The sequence below is a fragment of the Gopherus evgoodei genome, chromosome 1, assembly GCF_007399415.2.
Source record: "Gopherus evgoodei ecotype Sinaloan lineage chromosome 1, rGopEvg1_v1.p, whole genome shotgun sequence".
Lineage (NCBI taxonomy): Eukaryota > Metazoa > Chordata > Testudines > Testudinidae > Gopherus > Gopherus evgoodei.
In genome coordinates, this window is record NC_044322.1 from 320,831,852 (window position 1) to 320,859,476 (window position 27,625).

The window sequence follows — 27,625 nt, forward strand, 5'->3', positions numbered from 1 at the left end:
GATTGTTTCAACTACCAAAGTAGTTGAAACAATCTTCTGTTTATCCATATTGAATGTCATATTAGATAACACACCTACATACATACACACACACATCACACACACACACACCTGATGTTTCAAAGGGCTAATCTCTCAAAGCTGAGGAAAATTATGAATGAAACTGATTGGGAGAAAAAAAATTGTTCATGAAAATTGGGAGATCTTTAAGAAGAGTTATAGATGGACAAAATGTCATGCTTAGAAGGAGGACAACTTGGTTAAAAGCCATCCTGGTTCACTGTCGAAGTGGAGCAGCAATTAGAAATAAAAGCCGCACATGACTTATAGAAAATAGGGAAATTAGAAGTTATGAAGTGTAGAAAATTGAGAGGGAAGCTTCAGACAACAGGGAAAAATCTATGGCTGGCAGGGCTAAAGACAATAAGGAGTTTATAAAAGAATATTAAGAGCTTAAAAAAAATCTAGCAATGGTACTGGGGTAAAGGCTACTCCTGGGGAAATTCTGTGTCACTGAACATGCGCCGAATTCATGGCCCCCAAAGATGTCTATGCTTCCCAGCAGAAAAATGACATCTGACAGGGAAGCAAAGGGAAGCTGCAAGAGCCGTCATGTGCTCCCTCCCAGCAGCACAGGCAGGTTGGTTTGTGCACCCAGAGCAGCCAATAGAGACATAAATCACCACGCGAGCGGGAGAGCTGGGCAGTCATGCATGTAAGAGAGAGAGACACTCTATCCTTCTTGTTCGCTATTGCGGCACACTTGGCGTGGAAGGGCAGGGCTTTGGGGTGTTTCTGAAGAGGTAGGCATGGGGCAGGCTCTGTTCCCTCAGGTGGAGCAGAATGTAGCAGCCTGCCTGTTTAGTGAATTGTTCCCATTGTTCTAGTGAATTCCCCCAGAGTAAAAAACGTGTAAAAATTTAAGGCTCCTTTACTTTGCCAGAGTAGTATAAAGGACCCTTATTGTAAAGGACAATATGGCCTTATAAATGCTCATGTGCTTTAGTGATTAGAACTGGTCTAAATTTTTGGAGTGAAAAAATTTCCTATCAAAATGTGCTCCTTTTGGAGATGGTCAAGTAGCCCAATATAAATTGTGAGTTTTGAGTCCCCAGCCCTCATTTGCTCTTCAGTTGCCTATGATTTAACACTGAGCATATGGCTGCATAATTTGTTGATTAATAACTAGAAGTAAAGGGTCAATACCAGCTACATTTCTAATAGACAGAGGGGGTTTGGTGATTTCCTCAAACGCTCCCCACTCCCATTCTCCATCCACTGTATGTAGTTTAAATAAATTCCCCAAAATATTGAAACCAGCTGATTATATTGCATTATATTGATAAAAATATGCAGAATTTTAAAATATTGTGCATGGATTTTTAATTTTTTGGTGCAGAATTCCCCAGGACCTAAAAGGCATATTATTAGATGGAGATAGTAAATTGTTAATGAGGCAGAAAATATTCAGTACTGTACATATTTCTGTTCCATGTTTGAAAAGAAGCAGGATGATATATTTGTATCACGAGGCTGATGAACTACTTTCGAGTCCATCAGCATGCCCTAATAACTCGCACCCAAGAATCCTAGAAGAGTTGACTCAGGAAATCTATGTCCTAAGGAAATTCCTGAGTACTAATCTTGTGCCAATATTCACACAGTGCAAGTAGTATGACCTGAGTAACTATAAGCCAGTAAGCCTGACATCAATCCCAGACCAAAAACATAAAAATAAAAATGGAAATGCTTATATGGGATTCAGTTGCTAAGGAATTAAAGAACAGGAATATAATTAATTCCAATCAATATGTTTTATGTAAAATAAGTCTTGTCAAACAAATCCGATTTCATTCTTTGATGACATTATAAGTGTGATTGATTAAGACAAAGGGTTTGCAGCCACAGTGCAGTCTCCTTCGGTTGAAGCTGCACACCCACAGTTAGTCTATTAGATCCATAGTTTAGGAATACTCCTGGATTCCTCACTGTTGCTAAGTTCTCACATAGCAGCAACTTTGAGTAATGCTTTCTACCCTCTCCACATGACTAGGAGACTCCATCCCACCCTAGAAGACTATGACTTGGCCTTGATTATTCATACCTTTGTCACCACTCAGCTAGACTATAGCAATGTGATATACCAAGACATGAAGACTTCAGCATTTTGAAAAATCCATCTAGTACAGAATGCTGAAGTACATCTCCTCAGCAACAAAGGCTATCATGAAGACATCACAGCTGTTCTCCACTCTTGATGCTGGCTTCCCATAGAATTTCAAATCAAATTTAAGGTCTCAGTCCTTATTTTCAAGGAGCTCAGTGGCCTAGACTCAGGATTTCTAAATCATTTCCTACACTCCAAAACAAAGACATTGGTCAACAACTCTGCTCCTCAGGCACAATGAAACTCTCTACAATAAGGGTAGAGCTTGTCTGTGTAGTAGACAGAACTCTCTCTGGGGCTGGTCCCACACTGTGGAATGAATTCCCTCAGGAACTAACCACCATCACAAGCCTCACCACTTTCTGCTCAAATTGCAAGGCTCATTTCTTTGACCTTGCCTTCTCTAACATAAACATACCTGTTGATATGTGTTTAATAAAAAAAATCAAAAAAAACTTAAAACACTGCCAAAACAAAAGACACTGTGCTACACAAGCTGCTATGCCTGGGGAGGATGAGAGACCGAACACCATATGACAGACGTGTAATCGCATTGCTTAATGCACTAATAGAAGATGCTGGTGATGAGTGCGGTATAAGAACCTCGGTGGAAGAATATGTAATATACTTTGACTTATTTCCACACAACATTCTGATTAAAGAGTTAGAACTATAACATATCAATGAAGCATTCATTAAATGGATTAAGAAATGGTTAATTGACAGGTCTCAAATTGTAGTTGTCAGTGGAGAGTCATCAATGAATATGAGAGTTTTTAGTGAGGTTCTGCAAGGATGCCGACTATGCCCAATGCTACTCAACATTTTCACCAACAATAAGTAAACATCAAGACACTGCAGATAAAATTTGTGGATGACAAAGACTGGCAGAGAGGTAAATAGTGATGAGAAGAGAGCAATCCTACAAAGCAATCTGGATTCAAACAAAATAGGTTTTAATGCATCTAAAAATAAAGAATGAAGATAACCTACCGAATGGGGGACTGGATCCTGGAAAGCAATGATTCTGAAAAGGATTTAGTGGTCACAGAATCAGAGAAATGTACAGTCTGAAGGGGTCTTAAGAGGTCATCTAGTCCAATCCCCAGTGCAGGACCAAGTATATCTAAACCAGAGGTTCTCAAACTGGGGATCAGGACCCCTCAGGGGCTCACAAGCTGTCAGCCTCCACCTCAAACCCCGCTTTTCCTCCAACATTTATAATGGTGTTAAATATACAAAAATGTTTTTAATTTATAAGAGGGGTCGGACTCAAAGGCTTGCTATGTGAAAGGAGTCACCAGTACAAAAGTTTGAGAACCACTGATCTAAACCATCCCTGACGTGCTTTTCTAACTCACTCTTACAAACCTCCAATGACAGAGATTCCATAAATCTCCCTTGATAACATATTCTAGTGCTTAGCTATCCTTATATTTAGAAAGTTTTTCATAATCTTACCTGAATCTCCTCTGCCATAGATTAAGCCCATTATATCTTGTCCTACAATAAGTGGATGTGGAGAACAATTGATCACCATCCTCTTTATTACCTTCCTTAACATATCTGAAGACTTTTCAGGTCCCTCTCCAGTCTTCTTTTCTCAAAGACTAAACATACTCAGTGTTTTTAAACCTTTCCTCAGAGATTAGGTTTCTTAAAATTTTATCATTTTTGTTCCTCTCCTCTGGACTCTCTCCAATTTCTACACATCTTTTTAAAAGTGTGGTGCCCCGAACTGGCCACATCACACCAGCTGAGGCCTCACCAACGCTGAGTAGACCTGAATAATTACCTCCCATATCTTGCATACAACACTCTTGTGAATAAACCCCAAAATTATGTTGGCTTTTTTCGCCACTGAATGACACTACTGGATCACATTCAATTTGTGATCTGCTGTAACCTGCACATCCTTTTCTGTAGTACTGTCACTTACAAAATGAGGAATAACTGGGTATTTGTGCATTTGATCTTTTCTTCCTAAATGTAGTACTTTTGACTTTACTGAATTTCATCTTGCTGATTTCAGACCAATTCTCCAGATTGTCAAGGTCATCTTGAATTCTAACTCTGCCACCAAAAGCTTGCAATCCTTCCCAGGGTGGTGTCATCCAAAAATGTTATAAATATATTCTATATTTCATTATCCAAATCATTAATGATGTAGACAAGCAACCGAAAATGAGCTCCTAGTGTGATCCTGTGGGGAAAATGGCCAATGTCATCCTTGTACGTACAAATGGAAGTACTGAATAGGAGCATGGAGGTGATTTTTATCGCTGTTTATGGCATTGGTGAGATTGATACTAGAATACTGCATACAGTTCTGCTGTCCACATTTTAAAACAAACGTTGAATTAGTGGACAGGGCACAGAAGAAAGCCACAAAAACGATTCGAGGGCTGGAGAAAATGCCTTGGGATGAGAGTCAAAGAGCTCCATCTGTTTAGCTTATCAAAAACAAGACTGAGACATGAATTGATTATGAAATGTAAGTACCTTCATGTGTACAAAAAACAGTACTAAAGACAAAAGGCAGAATAAGAAATAATGGCTGGAAGCTGAAGCTAGACAAATTCAAATGAGAAATTAGGCACAAATTTTTAATAGAGAGGATGATGAATCATTAGAACAAACTATCACCAGAAGTAATGAATTCTCCATCTCTTGATATCTGTAAATCAAGAGTGGATGTCATTCTAGACAATATATTTAATCAACACAAATTGGTACAGGGCTGAATACAAAGGTAACTGGATAAAATGTTATGGTGATATACAAGAAGTCAGATTCCGATGAGCTAGTGATCCCCCCTCCTATCCAAACATTTTTCAATCTATCAAACTCTGTTACTAAACCTTCTGCACACATATCTTTATCAGAGCTTCCCACTCCATTTGGATGTTTGGTGCAGGAGTTGGCTGTGTCAGGATTAAAGACCATAAGAACTTCCCTATGGAGGGCAGACAGCACCAAATTATGCAGAAATTCATGCAGAAATTTCCTTTCTGGGTAATCAGTGTCTTATCACACAAATCCTTGGGAATGCTTAAATATAGGTGTCGCCACTGATCAGCACTAACAACAACAGCAACAACTGCTCACTTAAAATACTGTATTACAATAAAGTAAATAGCAAATTATTTACTTATTTCATAATTTCAGAATTAATGTGAACAAGTGCAATGGATTACGTTAATTGGAGTACGTCATTTCATTAATAGTGAAACATGCATCTTACTCATTACACTTGCAGATAAGTCTGATCACAAGAAAGATTTAAAAATTTAACCCTTGCCTACTCCCTTCAAAGATTTCTGTGTATGACAGCAAGTAAGCTGAAAGAAAACACGATGCATTTTGGAGGATCTCTCTCAAAGTAGTGACCTACATGTTTTCAAATACCAATCGCTGATTATTTAGACAAAAACAAAACGTCCCTAGTCCAGAAAAATACCCTCATCTGCCGTCGCTGCAGAACTATACAAAGTAGCTTGCATATAGCATTAATATTTAAAATAATGTTTCAAATATTGATTAATTCAACAGAAGTCATCAACATTATTTGTGTAAACAGTAAAGTTCATTAAACAAAGGTGTTATCACAGGTTGTTGGGATAACATACAGCGCTGAGAAACATTTTGTATGTTCCCACAAACTTGCTCAACCTCAGGGCTGGCATTTCTATGACAGAATTTTAGAATTAGAAAGGAAAGGGGGTGGAGATATTCGAGCCACAGGTAAAGTTCTCCAAATTCCAGTGAAGTGTACCAAATCACGTGGCAGTTGTAAGAGTCTTATAGCAACACTAAAGACACTAGCTGGTTCAATTAATTGTAGTATTCAGGAATAAAGTAGTATTCCTTGAAATAGTTTGCGAGCATTCTAGTGGTGTTCACTGTTTTCTATATTTTAGACACCATTCAGGACAGCAGTATGCATTAATCTAGGCATGGTATGTTTGCATATAGTTAATAAACAAGATTATTTGGGAGCCAACTGTGCCCATGCAGGGTCTTCATGTTATTTTTGTTAGTAAAGATCAAAACAACTCTAATTTTGTTAAAGATATAAAAACATTTATTAAACAAATTTCAATAAAATTTAGCCATTTTTCCTATTCTTAAATTTGTCTAACAATAAACCAAAGTTCCTACTGGCACTTTCACGTGCAACTATCATGTAATTTCTGTGAAAACATTACAGCTGGATTTGCAACAAATTGATTAAATATAGCTTTTTGTTGTTTTTCACATGCATATGTTATGTTAACTAAGAAAGAAAATACACAATAAAAATTGGGATAATCTATTTGTCAGATATCAGAGGGGTAGCCATGTTAGTCTGGATCTGTAAAAGCAACAAAGAGTCCTGTGGCACCTTACAGACTAAGATGTTTTGGAGCATGAGCTTTCGTGGGTGAAAACTCCAAAACGTCTGTTAGTCTATAAGGGGTCACAGGACTCTTTGTTGCTATTTGTCAGACCAGAAATAAAGGATCACATCTAAAAGTGACATATCTTTATCTCTTCCTAACAAAGTAACAGTCTCAGGAACTGTCATTTTGATGACTCAATACATGTTTCGCCAGACAGCCAGTCAAAACCCAGCTCCTTGTTCAAAATCTATTTACAATCTGGAAGCAGGGTGGGAATGCAACATGCAGGAGCATACGTCTAATGAACTTCGTGTCAGCAAATGGCATGTCCCTGTTACTTCAGAAGTGTATAACACTTATAGAAACATGTCATTTGGGATGACCTGAGACTCATTTTATCTCATACAGCCAGTTAAAATCCAGCTCCTTATTCAAGCACTTTTTTTATAATATGGAAGTGGGATGGGGTGGGATATTGCATATTGCAAAAGAATAAAAACTTCAGACCTGGGAGTGGCATGTCACAGATCCCTCAAAAACAGTCTGACAATCACAGGAATGGGTCACTTGGGACGATCAAAACGAATTTTGTTAGATACTGTGTCAAAATCCAGTTCTTTATTCAAGCCCTATGTACAATATGGAAGTGGGGTGGGAGCATGAATTTAGCAGCAAATTGCTCAGGAACAAAGTTTTGGGTCAGTGAGTGGCATGTCTCAAGTCCTTCAGAACTGTCTGACTGTCAGAGGGATGTGTCACTTAGGGTGACCTGAAACTTATTTCGTCACAAAAAAACGAGGAGTCCAGTGTCACCTTACAAACTAAAAGATTTATTTCCTAGCTCCTTGATTAATTAATAAACAATTAGGTAAATAGGAATTTAATTTTTTATCACAATCACATTAATTTGATGACATTTCTAAAAATTTAATAAATTTCTCAGTAATTTTTTGGCCTTGGAATAAGGAACTGGGAATCACATGAGGAGCTGGTAGCACAAATAAGAAACTTGGAAAATGTAACCAGGAATAAGGAACCAACTTCAGCCTCTTCACTGGCCTCAGGAAAATTATGAGTATGGCTCCAGGCCACACAGTACTCCCGAGAGGGATCACAGAGACCGCTGAGGCCATGTCCCCCAAAGTCCTGGCTCTGCAGGAGGCCTGGGGGAGGAACATTTGGCTAGTCACCCCCACCCAGAAGTGCTACTTTACCTATAATTTATATACCAAGATTCTGATTAAAACAGATTTTAAAAGAAATTTTAAAATACCATTTTAAGACAAAAATGAGGGTTATTCTTTCTTTAAAAACATACACCAAACTAGAAGTTGAAATCTACAATTTTTCTTGCTCTCTTTTTCTAAAAATAAGGAATTACCTTATTCTGTGAATCAATATGGGCATTGTACTCAAGCAATTGTACTACTAGAGATATATTAGCAGTCTGGGCAGCCAGGTGAAGGGCAGTGTTGCTCTTAACATCCACAAGGTTAGGGTCTGCACCATGTTCTAGCAGCATAGTTGCACATTTTTCCTGCTGGCATTGTACTGCCTGTGAACATAACAGAAAAAGAGAGAATAAATTCTGCAAGTTAAATTCCATCTTATTAGAATTGCCACAACTTAATGAAATTAATAAATAAAAAACAGCATTAACATTCTGTTTATATACTATATTACATACCCACTGACAGTAATGTAACTTTATACATTCCATAATACAGAGTTTGTAATTACTTTTCCACTTAACATCAGTACATCTTACATAACTGCATTAAATAATGTGCATACCTTCATCAATGGAGATCTGTTATCATTGTCACACAGATTTAGTTTGCACTTGTTGTCCACTAAGTAATTAACAATATCTGAATGTCCATTAGCACAGGCAAGATGCAAAGGTGTCCTAAAAATAAGTTGATACATCAAATTAACAGACAACCAAATAAAAGTTTGATGTTTATGTTACAAGAATAATATCAATTTAAATTTGGTCCAAATTTTACATTTTGTAAAAATAAGATTAAAAAGAAACCATATTACCAATGGAAAACATTTGTGTACTTTAAAACATTACAAAACTAAGAATCTGAAAATGATAATAGCTATTTTAAAAAAAACACAATAACCTTGAAATAATACACTTATTAGATGCTGATCCCACAACTGGACCTGTACAGGTGAACTCCTGTGCCCAAATAAGGTGCTTTAATGGGACCCCAGAGCAATGCAGAACAGATTGCAGGATTGGAATCTTAGGGTATGTCTACACTACGGGATTATTCCAATTTTACATAAATCGGTTTTGTAAAACAGATTGTATAAAGTCAAGTGCATGCGGCCACACTGAGCACATTAATTCGGCAGTGTGCATCCATGTACCGAGGCTAGCGTTGATTTCCGGAGCGTTGCACTGTGGGTAGCTATCCCACAGTTCCTGCAGTCTCCCTCGCCCCTTGGAATTCTGGGTTGAGATCCCAGTGCCTGATGGGGCAAAAAACACTGTCGCGGGTGGTTCTGGATACCGCCTCACCCCTCCCTCCGTGAAAGCAGCAGACAACCGTTTCGCGCCTTTTTTCCTGGGTGAACTGTGCAAACGCCATAGCACAGCAAGCATGGACCCTGCTCAGATCAAGACCGCAATCGTGGATGTTGTAAACACCTCGCACATTGTTGTGCAGTCTGCGCTGAACCGGGACCTGCAAAGCCAGACGAGGAGGCAGCGGCTATGGCAGAGCAGCGACGAGAGTGATGAGGACATGGACACAGAATTCTCTCAAACCGCGGGCTCCTGCGCTCTGGAGATCCTGCTGGTAATGGGGCAGGATCTAGCTATTGAACACCGATTTTGGGCCCGGGAAACAAGCACAGACTGGTGGGACCACATAGTTTTGCAGGTTTGGGACAATTTGCAATGGTTGCGAAACTTTCGCATGCGAAAAAGCACTTTCATGGAACTTTGTGACTTGCTTTCCCCTGCCCTGAAACGCCATACCAAGATGAGAGCAGCCCTCACAGTTGAGAAGCGAGTGGCAATAGCCCTGTGGAAGCTTGCAAAGCCAGACAGCTACCGGTCAGTTGGGAATCAGTTTGGAGTGGGAAAATCTACTGTGGGGGCTGCTGTGATGCAAGCAGCCAAAGCAATCATTAAGCTGCTGCTACGAAAGGTTGCGACTCTGAGAAACGTGCAGGTCACAGTGGATAGCTTTGCTGCAATGGGATTCCCTAACTGTAGGGGGGCGATAGATGGAACCCATATCCCTATCTTGGCACCGTAGCACCAGGGCACCCAGTACGTAAATCGCAAGGGGTACTTTTAAATGGTGCTGTAAGCACTGGTGGATCACAAAGGACGTTTCACCAACATCCACGTGGGATGGCCAGGAAGAGTTCATGATGCTCGCATCTTCAGGAACACTACTCTCTTTAAATGGCTCCAGCAAGGGAATTACTTCCCAGACCAAAAAAACAACAGTTGGGGATGCTGAAATACCTGTAGTTATCCTGGGTGACCGAGCCTACCCTTTGATGCCATGGCTCATGAAGCCATACACAGGCAGCCTAGACAGTACTCAGGAGCTGTTCAACTACAGGCTGAGCAAGTGCAGAATGGTGGTAGAATGTGCATTTGGCCGTTTAAAGGCGCACATTACTGCCTCGCTCAGACCTCAGCCAAACCAATTTCCCCATTTTTATTGCTGCTTGCTGTGTGCTCCATAATCTCTGCGAGAGTAAGGGGGAGACCTTAAGGCGGGGTGGGAGGCTGAGGCAAATCAGCTGGCCGCTGATTACGCACAGCCAGACACCAGGGTGATTAGAAGAGCACACCATGAAGCGGTGCGCATCAGAGAAGCTTTGAAAACGAGTTTCATCACAGACCAGGATACGGTGCGACTGTTGTGTTTGTCTCCCCTTGATGAACCCCACCCCCTTGATTGACTTATTCCCTGTAAGCAACCCACCCTCCCCCTTCGATTACAGCTTGCTTAAGGAAATAAAGTCACTATGGTTTAAAAATCATGTATTCTTTATTAAAAAGTCATTATAAAAAGAGGGAGAGAACTGACAAGGTAGCCCGGGTGTGGTTTGGGAGGAGACTAGGAGGGAAGGAAAAGGCCACTAAAAAAATTTCAAAGTAATGACAGCCTTTTGGTTGGGCTGTCCACGGGGGTGGAGTGGGCAGGTGCACGAAGCCTTCCCCCACACGTTCTTACACGTTTGGGTGAGGAAGATATGGAACATGGTGAGGGGTGAAGGTGGTTACACAGGGGCTGCAGCGGCACTCTTTGACCCTGCTGCTGTTCCTGAAGCTCCACCAGACGTCGGAGGATGTCAGTTTGATCACGCAGCAGCCTCAGTGTTGCATCCCGCCACCGCTGATCTTCCTGCCGCCATCTCTCATCTCAAGCGTCCCTCCTATCCTCACGTTCATCCCTCCTATCCTCACGTTGGTCCCTCCTACCCGCATGTTCACTGGCATCTTTCCTGTAATTTGCTACCACGTCCTCCCACTCCTTCAGATGAGCTCTTTCATTGAGGGTCACTTCCATGATTTCCGAGAACATTTCGCCTCACGTCTTTTTTTTCCCCACCACCTTGTCTGAGATAGCCTTCGGGATGGAGCAGGGAGGCTTGAAAAATTTGCAGCTACATGAGGGAGGGAAAAAAGGGAGACAAGTATTTAAAAAGATACATTTTACAGGACAATGCTTATACTCTTTCACGGTGAACAACACTATTCCCCTTACATAGCACATGTGATTTCACTACCAGGTTGCATTTTGCATCTTAATATTGAGTGCCTGCGGCTCTGGTGTTAGAGATCTCACAGACACAGGTCCGGGCAGCAGAATTCAGCTTGCATGCGGCCATGGTAAGCCACTGTCTTTCGGCTTCTGCAGCCTTCATATACACAGTGCCCTCCTTTCCCAAATACCAAGCAAAGCCCGTTCAGTGCTGCTTCTTTCCTGTTAACATGCAGCAGCAGAAACCACCCCCTCAATCCAATTCTCTGGGATGATTGCTTTACCCCTCCCCCCACCGCGTGGCTGGTATCATGGAAGATCGCTGCTAATCACCCCCCTTCCCCCCCACCGCGTAGCTTGTAGCAGGGAAGATCCCTGCTAGCCAAACACGAAAAAGCTCAGCGCCATTACCGCCCCTCCCCCCGCTTGGTTACCTGCAAGGAAGGATTTCTTTTAAGCAAAAGGCAAACAGCCCAGTAGGAATGGCCATCTCTGTCCCCTTAATTAAATTCCTGAATTTCAACCAGGTTACCATGAACGATATCACTCTCCTGAGGATAACACAGTGAGATAAAGAATGGATGTTGCTTGAATGCCAGCAATCACCGGGACCATACGCAGCTAGGCTTTGTCATGCAATGATACCAGACTACTTGCTACATGCATGGCATGGTCAAGTGTCCTACCATGGTGGACGGAATAAGGCTGCCTTGCCCAGAAACCTTCGGCAAAGGCTTTTGGAGTACCCCCAGCAGAGCTTCATGGAGATGTCCCTGGAGGATTTCCGCTCCATCCCCAGACACGTTAAACTTTTCCCATAACTGTACTGGCCGCAAATGCATCCCAAGTCCTCAGAGCAAATTAATCATTAAAAAACGCTTGCTTTTAAACCACGTTTTAATATTTACAAAAGGTGCACTCACCAGAGGTCGCTTCCATGGCTTCATTGTCTGGGCTAGTGGCTTGGGAGGGCTGGGTGAGAAAAAGCTCCTGGCTGTTGGGGAGAACGGAGTGCTGTGTGCTCTCTGCAAGCTCGTCCTCCTCTTCCTCCTCCTTATCTTCCCCATCCGCAGAATCCTCAGCCATGGCTGAGATTACCACCCCCACCTCAGAATCCATGGACAGGGGTGGGGTAGTGGTGGCGGACCCCCTAGAATTGCATGCAGCTCAGTGTAGAAGCGACATGTTTTCAGCCCTGCCCCGGACCTTCCATTTGCTTCTTTGGTTTTCTGGTAGGCTTGTCTGAGCTCCTTAACTTTCACTCTGCACTGCACTGAGTCCCTGGTGTGGACTTTCTCCATCATGGCCTTGGAAATTTTTTCAAATGCTTTTTCGTTTCATCTTTTGGAACAGAGTTCTGTTAGCACAGAATCCTCTCCCTATATAGCAATCAGATCCAGTATCTCCCGTGCGGTCCATGCTGGAGCTCTTTTTCGATTCTCAGGAGATTGCATTGTTACCTGTGCTGATGAGCTCTGCGTGGTCACCTGGGCTGGTGAACTCTCCACGCTGGCCAAACAGGAAATGAAATTCAAAAGTTCGCAGGGCTTTTCCTGTTTACCTGGCCACTGCATCCGAGTTGAGATTGCAGTCCAGAGCAGTCACAGTGGTGCACTGTGGGATACCGCCTGGAGGCCAATACCGTCGATTTGCGGCCACACTAACCCTAATCCGATATGGTAATACCGATTTCAGCGCTACTCCTCTTGTCAGGGAGGAGTACAGAAACCGGTTTTAAGAGCCCTTTATATCGATATAAAGGGCCTCATTGTGAGGACGGGTGCGATAAATCGGTTTAACACTGCTAAAATCAGTATAAACGCACAGTGTAGACCAGGCCTACAACTATAACAACCAAATTTGCAATTTCTCCTTATAATTCAAATGCCAAAACTGTCCAAAGTGTTAGGATATTGGCTTTTGTAACAAAATTTCAAGACAGTTCTGAATTTTGTAAAGATAAAATATATATTACATTTTCTAGCAACTGCAGCAAATGTAAGCCTACGCTCACTGGAGTGGGTTTATAAAAATTCTGATTGGCAGAGTAAAATAAGGAAATTATCACTTTTAATTCTTTAATCACTAAAAAACAAAGCAGAAAACACAAGCAGTGTCCTGTCTTTGTGCTAATCTCAACTCTAATAGTCCTAACACTGAATCCTGCTATAAGAGTCCTCTATAAGGTAGAGCTCCTTGCAGGATCAGGGCCTAACTGGCAAAGTAATTTTCATAATAGCTGACCCTTTTAACAAAACAAAACATTTTTCTTGAAAAGAAGGCCAAAACTAAATTGTGATATGAATATTCAAGGATGTGTAACTAAATGTATTTGTTTATAAAAATCTACCAGAATATTATATAAATCCCCCTAGGTTCAACTGTGCAACACTTTATCCACGGCCTCAACTCTCATTGATTCTAACGAAAATAGCATGGCACAAGCCTTCATGCGAAGCTTGAAAGGTTCAGCGTAGATTTTGTCATGATGGGACAATAGAGTCATTTTTGGATTTGTACTTTCTGCTTGAAAATTAATGGCTGCATAATTTATACTTCTCTTCTGTATCTGATTGCAAGAAATATCATTCAAAAGCATTACCTCTCATATTAATTGCTGTGTGAATCCAAAAATTCCAATATCAGTTGATCACTTGTTCCAAAACATGAACTATGATTGGCTAATTACCAGCTTAGAGAGAGTAGTTATTTTTATTTCCTTACAACAATTTCACCAAACAGAAAACCCAGTCAACTTTGCAGTGTGTCAATAAATAAAATATATTTAATTTATTACAGCCTGTAATTCTTCTATTGTCTACATTGCACATATGCTCCTTGAATCTTTTGCATTTGAAATATTGTAGATTCTTTTCTTTTGCTACTAAACATTTCAACTTTCTGAATCTTTTAAGTATTAATATATCTAATTCAATGGATCATCAATAGTACTTCTACTCCACAAAATAAAGGCAGAAAATGTGCCTTTTGGTTCCATCAATTATAGTTGTCAGGGTGCTATAAGAAAGCTACCTTCCTGATTGTTGGAGCTGTTAGCACCACAGGTGGCCTTACAATTTTCCTTCCATTCCAACTTCTTCCAAGACAGAGGAGAAAAATAAGCAGCCAATGGAAAGTTGGGACAGGAGTTTGAATGGATACAAAAGGCAAAGAACAGTCTTAAAATAATTTGTACCAAGCAACCATGGCCATACTACGGTGGGGTAAGCAGGGCAGCCACCCAAAATTGGGGTGGCATGCAAGATTGGGCCCAGTAGCATTAGCCCCCACCCACTTGCAAGATTGGGCCCAGCTGCATTGGCCAGAGCCCAGGTTAGTAAATTGTGATGGATGGTTGATCTCCTGTCACAATTTGCTACTCCTGGACCAGAGAGGATGGGAAAGTTCAGCAGTAGCAAACTGTGACATGTGACTCCTATCTGTCAGAATTTGCTAATCCTGGGCCAGAGGATTACAAAGGAGAAAGGTAGCAAATTGTGACAATGCAGGCAAAGAGAACATCCTTAGATGTCAGTAACTGCTGCTGATAGCAAAATCTGTCAGTAGCGGTTTTTGACATAGCACCCTGGCTCCTGGTTGGGAGGTGACAGTTTTCAAACTATGGGGTGCAGCCCTCTAGGATGGTGTACCCAACAGTTTGAAAACCTCTGTGCTAAATGGGAGGCAGAAATCGAGCAGACACCACAGGTCACATCTAGGGATGCAAACATGCTTGCTCGCCACAGGCGCTAAAAAGCATCATTACAGCTCTGCAAGCAACTTGTGTTTTTTAAAACTGCCAAACTGTCTAAAAGTGTGCATACATTTGGTAACATTTAAGGATATTACAGAGTCGTTCTGGCTCCTGAACTTCTGTTTCAAGGGGGTAAACAGTTTTGCCATAAGTGAGGTGACCATATTTCCCTATGCTGAATACAAAATACCTGGTAAAATTTCTCATATTCAAGCGAGTTCAATGGCAATCAATCAGAACTAATGTTCAAAATAGCATCAAGTTGACTGAGCCCGTTACAAAGAAATACTGAGCAGTTGCATTATTTTTATTTATCTTCTTATTTTTAAGGATTTAAGGTTCACAAAGCAAGAGGTGACACACACTCCCATACACCTGGGAGGTGGGGGGGAGGGGCTCCTATGGAGCCTGCACGGTCGGGGCACAGACAGGCTGGAAACCCCTTCCCCCCTACCCTGCCACTCCAGAGCTTAGTTGAGGGGCGGAGCGGCTTCCCTATGTCAGTGCTGTGCAGGGCTTTGGCACATGCCTGGCTCAGCTCCTCCTGGCCAGCACCCCGAGCCGGAGCGTCTTGGGCTTTCCTGGAGTGCCAGACCAGCCAGAGGCAGTGGAGGAAGGAAGAAGCCCGTTGGCCAGGCTGTTCGTGAACCAAGCACTCTGACCAGGGGTTGAGGGCATATGAAGGAGCAGCAGAATTGGAGGGGGAGTAAGGGGCAAAGGAGGGAGAGGACAGCAAGAGGGGGAGCACATAAGGAGTAGATGGGTGGACAACACTTAACTGGCTGCTGCCTAGCGCCTGCCTGCACTCACCATCCACTGCAGCTCGCAGCCAGTGCCAGCCTGAAAATGGGACAGGGGATAGTGCCCTGCTGACCGAGAGCCATAACCCAATGGGGGCTGTGCTGATGGACCAGCAAGAGGAGTGGCCAGCCCCATGCGTTGCAGCTTTGCCTCGCCACCAGCCTTACACATCCATCCCCATCATCAGCCACTGGACCCCCACACTCACCACTGGTGGGCGACTGGCTGGCAAACAAGGATCCAGCCTGCAGCAGAAACTACCAGTACTGATGTGGGGGGGGGGGCAAGAGGAGACAGAAAATACAGGACAATTTGCCCATTTTTAAGAAAAAGTCAGGACACTTGCAGGGGGGCTTAAATATGGGACTGTCCCTTTAAAAGTGGGATGTCTGGTCACTCTAGCCATAAGACTCATAGACTTTCAGGTCAGAAGGGACTACTGTGATCATCTAATGTCTGATCTCCTTTGCAGCCACAGAACCTCACCCACCAACTCCTATAACAGACTCCCTCATCTCTGGCTGAGTTACTGAAGTCCTTAACTCATGGTTTAAAGACTTCAAAAGTTACAGAGAATCCATCATTTACATAAATTTAAATTGCAACTGACCCGTGCCCATGCTGCACAGGAAGGCTACAGCATCATTAGGGTACAGCAGTTCTCAATCTATTTACCATTGGGGACCCCATATTCTGCTATCAGTTATGTGAGCCACAGCCACATAACCTGTGGCATCCTTGAGGCTGTCACATGGGCCATCGCTGTGTGCGGATTAAGCCACAAACAGCCCGCGGGTGGACACCCGCTGGTCTGGAGTAGCTGATGGTTTGGTTTACAATAAAACAAAAACAACGAGGAGTCTTTGTGGCACCTTAGAGGCTAACAAAGTTATTTGGGCAGAAGCTTTCGTGGGCTACAGCCCACTTCACTGGCGCCTATGTAAGTGCTGCTTCTCTGGAGCTACGGAAGAGGGTCTTTGGCCCCACCTGGCGAGCCCTGCCACAGGGAGGTGAAGGGGCTGCTCCGAGTCGCGGTGCCCGGCCGCGGCTGCGCTGGGGAAGGCCACAGCCACTGCGCCCCGCCCGCCCCCGTTACCTGTTCTCTTTATCCAGCTGGTTGATGTCGTGTTTCTTCAGCAGCTGCTGGAGCCTGCCCAGGTCCCCGCCGGCGGCCGCTCGGTGCAGCTTGCCCAGCTCCTTCTCCCGCAGCTCGTAGCCGACCCCGGGCAGCGAGGCGCGGCCAGATGGCGACTGACCCTTCTTCTTCTTCCCGAAGCCGAATATCTTCTTCATCCTCCGGCGGGACGGCCCGGCCCGGCCTGGCCAGCTCAGCGGGCGCAGCAGCAGAAGGGGGCAGGGCCGCGGGGAGTCCCCTCGCCCATCACAGGCCCCGGCCCCAGGGGCGTCCGGGCCCGCAACGTCGGGAACTTTCCGCCCACTGCCGCGGCCAAACCCGGATTAGCCGCGCGCTCAGGCGGCGCCGGGCCGGGCGCTCACTGCGGGGCTCCCGCGAAGCGTTGGCTGAGGACGCCAGGGGCTGAAGGGCCGCGACCCCTCGCTGTGGGGCGGGGGACCCCTAAGGCCTGGGGCTCCGTCCGTCACTCTGCAGCCACGGCAACGGCGTCCCAATCCTGATCGCGCATGCGCAGGAGACAGGGCGGCTGCCACTATGGGCGGCTCGACGCGCAAGCGCGAACTCTGCGGCCCCGCCTAGTTGTTCTCACTGCGGTCCGTACGAATATCTACCCAATAGGCTGAGACGAGGCCCGCGGCTCAGGAAAGTTGCTTGTTCTCCCGAGACGAGCCAAGACTGGAGGCCGCGTCCCCTCGCTGTCACCTCCGGCCTCCTCACTCCGCGCTTCATACCCCTTTCCCCTCCCCACGATAGACCTTGGGCGCGCTTGTTCCCCGGGCCAGCCCAGCTCTGCCCTTGTATCCCTCCGCCGTTCTCCTGCACGCGGCCAGGGGTACATTGCCTCTCTTCCTTCTCCCGGCGGCTGCTTGAACCGCCCTGCCTTTGTATCCCTCCGCCGTTCTCCTGCACGCGGCCAGAAGTGCCTTCCCTCTCTTCCTTCTCCCGGCGGCTGCTTGCGCCGCCCTGCCTTTGTATCCCTCCGCCGTTCTCCTGCACGCCGCCGGGGGCGCGCCGCCTCTTTGCCTTCGCAGGGCGGCTGCTTGGCAGTCCTAGTCCCTGATCCGAGGGGCTCCCGGGGGCCTTACTCATGATACTGGTAAGTCTCCCCTGGGACACACAGCGTAAGACTGGTCACCCTGCTTGACACCACTCTTGCATTGGGCCAGACCACTGAGGCAACGTTTGCAAAGCGAGTTCCGAAACTGAAAGACCATCTCTATTGCCCGTGGTAAGGGGTCATTTAAGTATCCCCAAGGTTTACAGAACACTTCTTTCCACACCTGTAAATCCTCTCTAGTAGCTACCCAGGTTTTGTTGTTTCTTTGTGTTCACTTAAACGATCTCATTATAGACAACCATTAATTCATTTAGCTCTTAGGGTCTTCTAAGACTCTGAAAGTACATTTCATTACATATTTGTAATTATACAAAAACAACATTAAAAGATTATTAAAATTGCACAGTCAAGCACTCAGAAGTTAGGAAGTGCCACATTTAAGGTTGCATTGTGATATAGTCTCTATGTGATCAAATACTGTTGTTCCGCAGGACCCTTGCCTCATTCAGTGCACATCTCTCACATTAGAGGAGAAACTCCCACACATAGGCGTGTTGCCAGCACACAGGGTGCCCGAGGACAGGAACAGAGGGGGTGTTCGTTGCCCGGTGTGCTTCACGCCAAAGAACACACCAAGGTGGAGAAGCAGACTAAGTTTATTTGAGATCTCAAACAGAACCAGATGCACGGAGACAGGCACGTCTCAGATCATGCACACTGATACAAACAGTTTCTCTCTTTTTATACATAACTTAGCCAAGCCGTTTCTATTCCCCCCATGCCCCCCTCTCCCCCCTCCCGTCTTTCCCTGTGACTGTTACAAAAGCAATTATCCCAAGTAGATAAATCACTCCTGGCACCTACTAATCTATCTTGTTAGTGACTCTTCTCTAAACTACTATCTCATCCTAGTTTGTTATTCTACTCCCCTAGCCAGGTGCCTACAGGCCTCATTAGTGCCTCTTGGTACCAGCACTGTAGCTGATAGTCAGCCCCTCTTACATTCCATTCTTTAAGCTAGCTTGTCAGGTCGCTGAGAGTTCAAACATGGAAGGACTTTGGTTCACTGAGGCCTTAACAAGGGGGCTTTATTAAGACACAGTGGCTTTCTACCCTCCCGAGTGGGCCAATGACACCAACAGGCGCTAACTGTTACTGGCACTGGTGGGTGCTTGACCCCTCTCTGCTCCCGGCCCCATTCCAACCCCTTCCCCAAAGTCCCCACCCCTACTCTGCCCCCTTCCTGCCCCTATTTCTACTCCTTCCCCAAATCCCTGCCCCCACCTCTTCCCTGCCTTCTCCCCTGAGCGTGCTCCGTTCCTGCTCCTCCCCCTCACTCCTGGAGCTTGCTACAGCAGTTTGGCAGTGACAAGTACTGGGAGGTAGGCGGAGGAATGGGGATGTGGCATGCTCAGAGAAGGAGGCGAGGTGGGGCGGGGAGCTAGGCTGCTGGTGGATGCAGAGCACCCACTAATCTTACCTCATGGGTGCTCCAGCCCCGAAGTGCCCACAGAATCGGCGCCTATGCTCCCACATATATCAATTTCAAGTCCCTGCTCCAAAACACAAGGAATTAAAGCATCCCAACAAAATGGATGTAAGGATTTTTTTTTAATCTGGACAAAATAACATATTTGTCCCTAATCTTTGTCTCAGAAGCACGTGAACTGTTTGGTTGGTTGGTTGGTTTTTGTTTCATTGGGTTTTTTTTGTTTTGTTTTTGTGAGATGTTTAAAAATAAATTTAGCTCAAAGCAGACATCCAACATGGAAAATTTAAGTCCAAAGGGTTAAAATTTGGTAAAGCTATAAGCAACTGAAAACAGGGTTTTATAATGGAAAATGTAACCAAATATAGTCTTTGCTACTTATACTTACTTACACATACGTTCACTACCGCTTATAATGACAATAAGCACAGAGGCTTCAGTCAGAATCAGGGCCCCGTTTTACTGGTTATGGTCCCTTCCTCAAAGACAAATATTAACAAATCAAACCAATAATCTTGTTAGGTATGTAACTACTTATTCCCATTTTTGAAGGGAGAACTAAGGCACAGAGCAGTTAGGTGCCATTCCCAAATCAGTGTCAAAAATTCCCATAAACTTCAGTAGAATTAGGATTGGGCCTCAAATGAAGCATAGTTGATCTGTCTTAACTATATAATTATTCTGAATATGTCATTTCTCTGTCTTTTGCACTGCTAAATTCAAATTTCTGTCCTCATGCCCTCCTCACTCCTTACACTAGCTCAGGGGTCAGCAACTTCTGCCACGCGGCTCACCAGGGTAAGCACCCTGGCAGGCCGGGCCAGTCTGTTTATCTGCCGCGTCAGCAGGTTTGGCCGATCACGGCTCCCACTGGCCGCAGTCGCCTTCCCAGGCCAATGGGGGTGGCGGGAAGCCGCGGCCAATACGTCCCTCAGCCTGCGGCACTTCCTGCCGCCCCATTGGCCTGAGATGGTGAACCGCAGATAAATAAACTGGCCCGGTCCGCCAGGGTGCTTACCCTGGCGAGCCGCATGCCAGAGGTTGAGGACCCCTGCACTAGCTGCTCTTAATTGAATCTTTTCATGTTACACAGTATTGTTTTTAAGGTGAATTAACCAAAAATGTGATGTAATAATGTGTCTGTATCAGTGATTTACATGAACTTGTCCTAATGCTTTCTGTTTAGTTTTTATCTCAAGTGTTTTTTGCCATTGTACAACCTAGTTTACCATTCACCCCTGACTACAGCTACTATACTTGATCATACATGATTATCGACAGTAGAGCGGTGCCAGGGCTCGACCCTCCTTGAGGGGGAAGGGGAGCCACACCGGCTCGCCTCACTCCTTCTGCCTCGGGCCCGTCCCTTGCTGCAGGGTTGAGCACGAGAGAACAGTATATAAGTATGCCCCGGCCCTTGGGTGGGGCAACACACATAGTCTAGGCTCAGGCCTTTCAGCAGGGGCTGGGCAACAAGAGAGCGGAGATGGCCTCCTCAGGTCAGGAGAGGGGGAGTCTGCCACCCTTGGAGGGGTGGCAGGGGGAACGCAGGCCCTCCCACTCCACTGCGTTCCAGCCCAGGGCCCTAGCAGCGGTTAACGCTGCTGACGGTCAGTGGGGAATCCTGACCAAAACACACTGCCATTGGCTCAGGCGAGCCTGCAGCCTGACTGGGGTTGGCTGCCCCTGGGCCACTTCCAACCTCCCCCTCACTGGGTACTTGCCCTCTGCCAGCGTCGTCCGGAGCATCCCAGACCATGGGTTCCTCAGGGTGTCCGCCATCAGGAGGTCCAGTCCACTCCTTGGGGTACCAGGCATCGGGAGGTCCGATCCACTCCTCGGGGTACTGGGCGTCGGGGAGGTCCAGGCAGCTTTCAGGCAGCTCCTCCACAGGCCGAGCGTCGGACCACTCAGCCAGCTCCTCTGAGTGCTGGCCCCAGGGGAGGTCAGGCCAGTACCCCTCCGGGTACCGGACACGGGGTGGGGTGGGGTGGGGTGGGGTGGGGTAGGGTAGGGTAGGCCAGGCCCAGCGGGAGCTCAGGCCCTAGCATCTACTCTCTCTGGCCGCCTCCCTCTAACTGAGCCCTGGGGCCGGGCTTTTGTACTTCCTGTCCCGCCCCTTGACTTCCGGGGGGCGGGGACAGGCGGCGGTGGCCTTGGACTTCCTGTCCCGCCCCTTGACTTCCGGGGGGCGGGGACAGGCGGCGAGGGCTTCGCCCACAGCCGCGCCCTTTCTGGCCTGTTCTCCTCAGGAGGCGGGGGAATGGGGCGCCCTCACTACATCGACCTATTCACAGTGGTCCCAGACATTTTCTGTATTGGGTTACTTTGTTACAGGCTATCTGCAGCTACTGTAATTTCAAATTAGTTCTCCCTACGTACACTACCAGTTAAAACCATGTAAGACTTCATTTGCATTCATTTAGTTGTCTACTTGCTCACTTTGCTTAGAATGTTCTTTTAGTTAAAGCACTCTACCTGGATGCCAGAGACTTAAGTTCAGTTTCCATCCCTCTCACAGCCTTCTTTTCTGACCTTGGGCAAGTCACTTAATCTCTGTGCCTCAATTCCCCACCTGTAAAATGAGGATCGTAATGGCCCTCCTCCCACCTTTTGTCTCTTGTATATTTATATTATAATCTCTTTGGGGCAAAGATTGTCTCTGTGTATTTGTACAGAAGTTAGTATAACCTAACTTTACTTTGGCTTTCTAGATGCTACTGTAATATCAATAGTAATCACTTACCTCTTCTATTGTTTTAAAAATAAATATTTGGGTGCCAGCCTGCAGATCTAGCCACTCCACTGCCCCAAAAGTTTTCCAAGTCATTCTTGGACAGCCTGTATAAATTATTTGACAACTGCATATGAAACACTGTACACCATCTCATTCTAGCTAAAAATCAGGTATATGGAATGGTTTCCGGGAATGAATAGGGCCTTGGTGGTTCTCAAACCCAACAGGTAGAACGTTGTTCTGTAACAAGAACATTAAGACTTCCAGAGCAAATTTGTCAATAGGTAACAGCCTATGTTTCATTTTCAGAAGTGACTTAGGGCATGGCTACACTTGTGAGTTAAGTATCAGAGAGGTAGCCGTGTTAGTCTAGATCTGTAAAAGCAGCAAAGAGTCCTGTGGCACCTTATAGACTAACAGACGTATTGGAGCATGAGCTTTAGTGGGTGAATACCCACTTTGTCGGATGCATGTCATATGATGCATGTGAGTTAGAGTGCATTAAAGCAGCCCAGTGTGCTCTAATTCATGAGCCGTCCACACTGGCAAGGCACATAGAGCGCTCTGACCCCACGGCTAAAGCACTCCTGGTACTCCACCTCGGCGAGTGGAATAACATTTGCTGCACCCCCTGCTGGAGAGCTTCGGAGCCAGTGTGAACGCCCTGGTCTGTTAATGTGCTCTGATCGGCCTCCAGAAGTGTCCCACAATGCCTGTTCTAGTTACTCTGGTCATCAGTTTGAATTCTACTGCCCTGCCTTCAGGTGACCAACTGTCAAAATTCTCTGGAAATTTTAAAAATCCCCTTCCTGTTTGCTCAGCCAGGCATGGAGTGCTGTCAGCTAATCTTTCCAGGTGACCATGCCTCCATGCACCAGACAATCCTCAGTATGGAGCAGTGTGGGGTGCTGGACCTCATCAGTGTTTGGGGGGAGGAAGCTGTCCAGTCCCAGCTGCACTCCAGCCATAGGAATTACGATACCTTCAGGCAGCTATCAAGAGACATGATGGAAAGAGGCCATGACCAGGACACTCTGCAGTGCAGGGTTAAAGTGAAGGAGCTGTGGAATGCCTTCTGCAAAGCCTGTGAGGCAAACAGCAGCTCCAGTACTGCCCTTGCGACCTGATGTTTTTACAAAGAGCTGGACGCAGTACTTGGCGGGGGACCTGACCTCCACTCCAAGTACCACCATGGACACTTCAGAGCCCTTGTCCCAAAACTCTTTCCCTGGTGCCCCATGTCACCTCCAACCCACTTTCCCCAACATGCGGGTACTTATCGCTACCAGCTGCCTGCAACACCTGTAGCTTCACCACCAACCCCTGAAAATTATGACCCTTACCCACAGCACTCAATCCCCATCACCATGCAGCATAGCCATTCCGAAGTGCAGCTCTTATTGTACAGCACTCCAAACTGGAAGGCTGAGTAGGATAACAGGACATACACAAATCTGTGATTGTACCGTTCCCCACCGCACCCTCTTGCCCTTTCTGTTTCCCAAGCAGTTGTATTTCTTTTCAATAAATAAATGCATTTTTTTGCTTTAAAAACATTCTTTATTATTGCATAAAGTAAAAGATACCTTAACCCAGGAAAGCAACAGTCACTGCAAGTCAGTGTATCATACGTAGCAAACACAGATTCCTACTAACATTAGAACCACTGCACTTCACTCCTGTGCAGGGCACCGAACATTAATGGTGACTTTCAGCCTCAAATTGCTCCCTCAAGGCATCCCTAATCCTTGCAGCCCCACCCTGGGCCCCTCTAATAGCCCTGCTCTCTGGCTGTTCAAATTCAGCCTCCAGGTGTTGAACCTCTGAGTTCCGTGCCTGAGTGAATCTTTCACCTTTCCCTTCACAAATGTTATGAAGGGTACAGCACAGGGATATAACTGTGGGGATGCTGTTATTGGCCAGGTCCAGCTTCCCATACAGAGAGCGCCAGCAGCCCTTTAAAAGCACACTCCACAGTCATTTGGCACTGACTCCGCCAATTGTTGAACTGCTCCTTGCTGCTGTCAAGGCTCACTGTGTAGGGTTTCATGAGCCACAGCATTAAAGGGTAAGGGGGGTCTCCAAGGATCACGATGGACATTTCAACTTCCCCTATGGTGATCTTCTGGTCTGGGAAAAAAGTCCTGGCCTGCAGCTTCCTGAGCAGGCCAGTGTTCTGAAGGATGCGTGCGTCATGCACCTTTCCAGGCCAGCCTGCTTTAATGTCAATGAAACACCCACGGTGATCCACAAGCGCCCAGAGAACCATAGAGAAATAGCCCTTCTGATTAACATACTCGGAGACTAGGTGGACTAGTGCCAGAATTGGAATATGTGTCCCATCTATCGCCCCTCCACAGTTAGGGAAACCCATTTGTGCAAAGCCAGCCACAATGTCATGCACGTAACCCAGAGTCACGGTTTTCTGAGCAGGATGCGATTAATGGCCCTGCAAACTTACATCAACATGATTCCAACGGTTGACTTCTCCAGTCCAAACTGGTTCCTGACTGATCGGTAGCTGTCTGGAGTTGCCAGCTTCCAGACTGCAATAGCCACCCGCTTCTCCACCGGCAGGGCAGCTCTCAATCTCGTGTCCTTGCATCGCAGGGTGGGGGCAAGCTCAGCACACAGTCCCATGAAAGTGGCTTTTCTCATCCAAAAGTTCTGCAGCCACTGCTCGTCATACCAGACTTGCATGACGACGTGATCCCACCACTCAGTGCTTGTTTCCCAAGCCCAAAAGTGCCATTCCATGGTGGTGAGCATGTCCATGAATGCCACGAGCAATCTCGTGTCATGTGCGTTACTCGAGTCGCTATCGGAGTCCTCACCGTCACTTTGGATCTTAAGGAATAACTTGACTGCCAAACGTGATGTGCTGGCGAGACTCATCAGCATATTCCTCAGCAGTTTGGGCTCCATTTCTGCAGACCGAGAGGGAACAGAGAGCTCGCAGTACAAAAAACGTTGAAAGATGGCACCAATTGTAGACGGAAGCAGAGGGATTGCTGGGATGCGAACCGATGCAACGGGGCGTGGGGACAGGACCTGTGCCCCTGCACTCTTCCCACAAGCTATAGCACCAGAATGGGAAGAGGTGCTCTGTGGGATAGCTGCCCACAATGCACCACTTCCAATGCCATTGCAAGTGCTGCAAATGTGGCCACGCCAATGCACTTGCAGCTGTCAGTGTGGACAGACTGCAGCGCTTTCCCTACTGTGCTCTGTGAAGGCTGATTTAACTCAAAGCGCTCTACATTTGCAAGTGTAGCCATGCCCTTAGGGTGCTCAAGTCAGTGCTAAACACTGCAGTGACGGAAAGAGTTTTTACATCACTATAAGTAATCCACTTTCCCAAGAGGTGATAGCTAGATTGATAGAATAATTATTCTTTCAACCTAGTGCTGTCTACACCAGGGGTTAGGTCAGCTTAACTTGCATCTCCCAGGAGTGTGGATTTTTCGTAGCTATGTCAGTGTAACTTTTCAGTGTAGACCATCCCTTGACATTATTTCGAGTTGTCTCAGGGCTGGTCTACACTGGGAATTTACATCTGCATGAAGAGGTAGTGTCTACACTCAAGTGCTGCAGCATTGCTGGTCTAGCAGTTTAAGCATAAACACACTCTCAAGGTTTTCCCACTAACTCTAATGGTCCACTATCTTCTTGTCCTGGGCTAGACAATGGATAATTACTTGAAGTCAGTTTTGTGTAAACAACTGGTTTAGGAGATGCCCTTGGCTGCTCACACCTCCCTGCTGAGAGGTGGAATTGAAGTTGCACCACAGGTTATGAGCACAGTTTTCTAAATATACAAATACAGAAATTCATAACCACAGCCTGTATTCATATCTCATAATGATTAGTAAGTTTAGAACATTACAAGCTTTCATAAAAGATCTTGTTTGATATATTTAACTGTACAATATAGTAATTTCTTATTTTGGGGGTTAAAACCCTTTATTCTCCCCTTGGGGAGTCTGGACCCTGGTTCTAACCATGATCATTTAACACCCCCTCCCCGACACACACCCTCCTCACTAAATTAGTTGTCACAATTATATCCAGCAGCAGTGAGCTCCAAAAGTTAATTACACATTACAAATATCTCCTTTCTTTGAGGGCCCTCTTGTTCTAGTATTAAGACACAAGGTAAAAATGACCTCCTTATTTTATGTACCTCTGTCAGATCTCATATTCTTCCAAATTATTTGTCCTTCCAAACTAAGGGCTCAAGCCTGCATGGTACTGAGCACTCTGAATCCAATCCAGCAAAACCCTTGAATAACTTTAAGCACGTGAGTAATTCTCTTGATGTCAATGGGATTAGTCACATTCTTAAGTGTTGGTTCAGAGCTAGATACATCAGAACATTGCAGGATTGAGCCCTAAGCTTTTAATTGTGCCCAGTTTTAGCAGATGTGTAAGGAGAGGGAGGATACACAAGGAGCATTTCTGCAAGAGCTGGGCACACATGTTCCCTAAATCCAAGGCTTCTCTAGTTTAGCACCTATTTTAGCCCTAGACTATCTTGAAGGTGATGCCATGGTCTGATTCCCTCCCCAGGAGTGTCAGGGAGCTCTAAGCATGGTGCAGCTTCTGAAGGTATTATATCTGCTGAAGACACAATGTGTCCATCAACTCCTGCTGGGGTGCTGTGCCTCAGTATTACTGTTGTGGGCTGTGGCTTAATACCACAGCTGAGCCATAAATCATCCTCGTTGTTCAGACCAGTGAACCCGACAACATCATAGCTACAATTGTGTCTGAAAACAGTTGTGAAGCATAGTTCTGTTCAACATGGTTTGGTGGATCCACATTGTTGATGTGTGTTAGGCATTGGGTATCCCTACTCAACAGTGTTCAATCAGAACTATGGTCATATCTGTTCAGGAACTCGTAGATGTGGGGCCTCAAACATTAAACCATGTTGACAGAACAGAGTACCTATTCACTAATGCACAACAATATTGCAAACAATTTTGTTGGCAAAAGTGGTACTCTATATTATACATGTATCTGGGTTCTGGCATGGTCTGTAATTTGCTAAGTGTGAATGCCAACTGTTCTAAAAAGCACTTGGTTGCAGTTGTGTTTCAAACAGGTTTTAAACAAGATTTGCAAATATTAATGTGGACAGAGCCTTAAAATGCTCGTGCTGGAAGCTCTGCCCCCCCCCCCCCCCCCCAAGCTTCAGCCGGCAAATGTTTCTCCTTTTGATGCAAACATACAATTTTAAATAGCTTTTTTTTTTTAAAGTCAGAATTGGTTAATTAATGCCCTTTGGATTTTAAGCTACTTTAGAGCTTGAGTATTTAAAATCCCAAGACCATTGCATAAAAGTACTGCCAA

General features: G+C 45.4%; 1 protein-coding gene across 10 annotated transcripts in view; it reads right to left on the reverse strand.

Moving 5' to 3' along the window:
* Positions 1 to 17,806, reverse strand: part of ANKRD7 (ankyrin repeat domain 7) — a 200,836-nt gene extending 183,030 nt beyond the window's left edge. For 9 of the 10 annotated variants that reach the window (XM_030549082.1, XM_030549080.1, XM_030549088.1 and 6 more), the window contains exons 1-3: positions 16,949 to 17,806; positions 8,344 to 8,458; positions 7,931 to 8,104 (exon numbers count right to left, since the gene is read on the reverse strand). In XM_030549082.1, the coding sequence (XP_030404942.1) occupies positions 7,931 to 8,104; positions 8,344 to 8,458; positions 16,949 to 17,145 (486 nt within the window). In that variant the 5' untranslated portion in view covers positions 17,146 to 17,806. Of the gene's footprint in view, positions 1 to 7,930; positions 8,105 to 8,343; positions 8,459 to 16,948 lie in introns of those variants that run through there. The other variant, XM_030549084.1, reaches the window with a different exon arrangement.
* Between the last annotated feature and the right edge of the window lie 9,819 nt (positions 17,807 to 27,625).